This window comes from Buceros rhinoceros, unplaced genomic scaffold (genome assembly GCF_000710305.1).
Source record: "Buceros rhinoceros silvestris isolate BGI_N320 unplaced genomic scaffold, ASM71030v1 scaffold13960, whole genome shotgun sequence".
Taxonomy (NCBI): Eukaryota; Metazoa; Chordata; class Aves; order Bucerotiformes; family Bucerotidae; genus Buceros; species Buceros rhinoceros.
Window position 1 is genome coordinate 2,472 of NW_010389131.1, and position 2,951 is coordinate 5,422.

A 2,951-nucleotide genomic window follows, 5' to 3' on the forward strand; every position below is an offset into this window, starting at 1 on the left:
CTTTGTTGGTTTGGGCAGGTCCCGTTTTCCCCCTGCCATTCCCCTCCGCTCCCTCTACATTCAGGCGAGGGAGCCGGCAGGACCGAGGCATGCTGTCTGGCAGCGGGGCTGTCTGGCTGGCTGCCTGCTGGAGAGGCTGCTGGCAGCTCCGCTGGATCAGCTCACCCCTGGGACCTGTCCACTCTCTTGCAGAGTGTCACAGGAAGGAGAGAAATCACAGCAGCCCACAGAGACAGGCAAATCCTACACCCGGTCAGCTCACCCAGTCAACCAGGGAAACAGCTCTGCTGCCAACCCAACCCCAAACCCAGTGCAAAGCAAAGGAGACGGTCTGCGGGGTCGCCCCTCACCTTGGCGCTTCGCAGCCTCCTGGTTCCCTGAGCTTGCCTAGCAGCCTGAAGGCAGCTGTCCACGTGCCTCTGATACTGCAGCAGTGGCACCAGTGACTTACAGAGGTAGCACTTCTCACACCTGCCAGGCAGCAAAGGACAGAGCACTGCATTAGGATTCGTCCTGAACCGGGCTCCCTGCCACCAGCGGCGACTTCCCTCCTCCAGGCCATGCCATGGAGAAGTCATGTCACCAGATCGGGTCTCACTCAGTGGGGTCAGGCCGGCACCAATTGCAACGATTGAGTGATGATCCGTTTTCCCTGCCTGCTCCTCTGTGTCCTGCTGCTGCAGCAGCAGGACGGTAATCAAATCTGCTCATCTAACAATCTCAAACACCGCTGATTTCTCCCCAGACATAAAGCACCCTGTCAAAATCCACAGAAATGAAGTGCGAGGGCTTTGCAAAGGGGAGTTGAATTCTGCCTGAAAAGCAAACCAAGTGTGTTAAATCAGAGAGACATTTTACCAGGGCTGGATGAACTTGTCTGACTAGTAAATCAAGTCTTTCTCTGCACTGTCTCCATTTTACATCACACCAGCTCGGGAGAGGAATGCAGAGCACACGCTGCTGCTGGGGGCTGGCACAGCCTTCCTCAAATCCCCCCGTTGGTAAAGAAGATGCCCAGGCTCACGTAGACAACCGAGTGCGCCTGGGAAGAAAGTTACCCTGGGCAAAAGGAGATGAAGGTCAGGCGTGGATTTACTCGCTGCCACACCAGCTCTCAGCAGGATCGACCCGTGTAGGAGAGGACACCGGTTCTTCAGGAGAGGAACACCCACCCGGGGAGCTATTCAGGAATGGACATCTCCAAGAAGAGACGAGCCCCCAGGGACCAGCCCTAGCAGCACTGTTCAGTTTGTTAAGCAGCGCTCCCCTAGTAGAACCCACCCCAGGCTCTAAAATGCCTATGGAGAGGCCCCATCGAGCAAAACTCTGCGGTACTTTTCCTGTATTTTCTTTCCAGTCAGTGCTGATTACCCAGATAATGTGTCTAAACAGAAGCTGTCCTCTCTATAATTAGCCTAATTCCATTAGTGATGTTGCCATCCCCTGTTTGTAACAGCAAAATTGCTTCCATAGCAGGGATTTTACTGTCAGATCCTCTCTTATGATGCTTTGTGTGGGTGGCAGGAGGAGGGGCTGCATGGGAAGACATTAAACAAAGCCACTGCTATTCTGAAAGTCTAATTTAATTAAGAATATCACTACAGGTGCCATGTTACAGCCTCCCTGTCCTGGCCTCTTCTTTTCCCAGGGTTACCAAGCTCCAATCGCCCATTAGAAACCGGCTGAGTTAGCACCATTTTAGCTACAGCTCCCCCCACAGCGGGCAGAGACCACACGTCCCTGACCCGCCATGGATTGGGCTGAAAGGAAATTAGTGCAAAAATAAACAATCTGAGAACAGCAAATTCCTCTAGCTTCGGTTTAAATATAGCCAGCACTGCAACAAGAGGCACTGAGGGAAGGCAATTTCTTCGGGAAACGTTGCTGTAAGGCCGGCAGACAGCATTTCCACAGGAATAAAGACATCCACAGGCGAGCTAGAAGGGAGGCACAGAAACAATCTGGGAGGAGCAGGCATACCTACTTACTTGTCAATGTCTGAGGATGTTGGGCCGCTTTCACCACTGGCAGTTTTACTTCTTGCCTCTCTCTGGCGCCGGGTGAGCGCTGGAGGAAAACCAGACAGGGTTACCCGCCATCCACCCCAAAAGCATCCCTACACCACGGTTGAATGCAACAGGTTTCAGCCACTCCCACTCAAGGCTGCAGCAGGAGCAATGGCAGAGGCAAAGACATACTGGACTGGGACAGGCAGGGCCTCTCTCCTGCAGGAGATGCAGCTGGCCAATTCTGCTTTGTTCCTGGGGGAAACTGGAAGTTACCCTCCCTGGGCTGGGAAGCCTGCTAGCATTTTACACTGGAACGTGTCTCTGCCAGAAACAGCTGGGTCAGCAGTGTGTAGTTTACAGACATGTGAAAGCTGACGCGCAGCAGCGCAGGGGCCAGGAGAAGAGTTAATGCAGCTGCTCTGGCAGCACAGCTCCGCTCCTGCCGAATGAAGCACCTGCTGCAGGCGAAGGAGCAAGGTGAAGGTGAGCTCTGCAGGGAGGAGAGCCCACATGGGTGCTGTGTGGAGGCAGCGGCCCTTCTGCAGGTGTGATGGGAAGAGCGAGCCTTGCTGGGGAGGGATACGGCTCACACAGGACAGAGACGGTTACACCAGTTTGCCCACACTCACGGCTCATTGCACCACCCACGTGAACCGGGGGTGATCTGCACCACTGCCTGCGTACAGCTCTGTGGGGCTCTGGGTGAAGATGTCCACCAGGCGTAAGCACCAATGGTGCTTCTCTCCAGCAGCAGCAGGGAAGGGCCGGCTCTGACACACATGGGCAGCCAGCGAGATGCCGGCTGCACGTGCTGATGACAGGCCCAACAATTCTGTTCCTTCGGCAAGCCCAGGCGGCCTTTCCAGACCTGCTCCCCAGGCATCTGCAGGGAGCACAGCGGAGTGCTGTCGCTTTCAGTTGAGTTCCTCTCAGCATATTCCT

At 55.0% G+C, this 2,951-nt stretch overlaps 1 protein-coding gene across 1 annotated transcript in view; it reads right to left on the minus strand.

The window, feature by feature from the left end:
- The window catches only part of UIMC1 (ubiquitin interaction motif containing 1), a 35,531-nt gene that overhangs the window by 2,412 nt on the left and 30,168 nt on the right, over positions 1 to 2,951 (minus strand). Inside the window, exons 10-11 of the mRNA XM_010133167.1 lie at positions 1,989 to 2,067; positions 351 to 471 (exon numbers count right to left, since the gene is read on the minus strand). Of these exons, the coding sequence (XP_010131469.1) occupies positions 351 to 471; positions 1,989 to 2,067 (200 nt within the window). The remainder of the gene's footprint in view (positions 1 to 350; positions 472 to 1,988; positions 2,068 to 2,951) is intronic.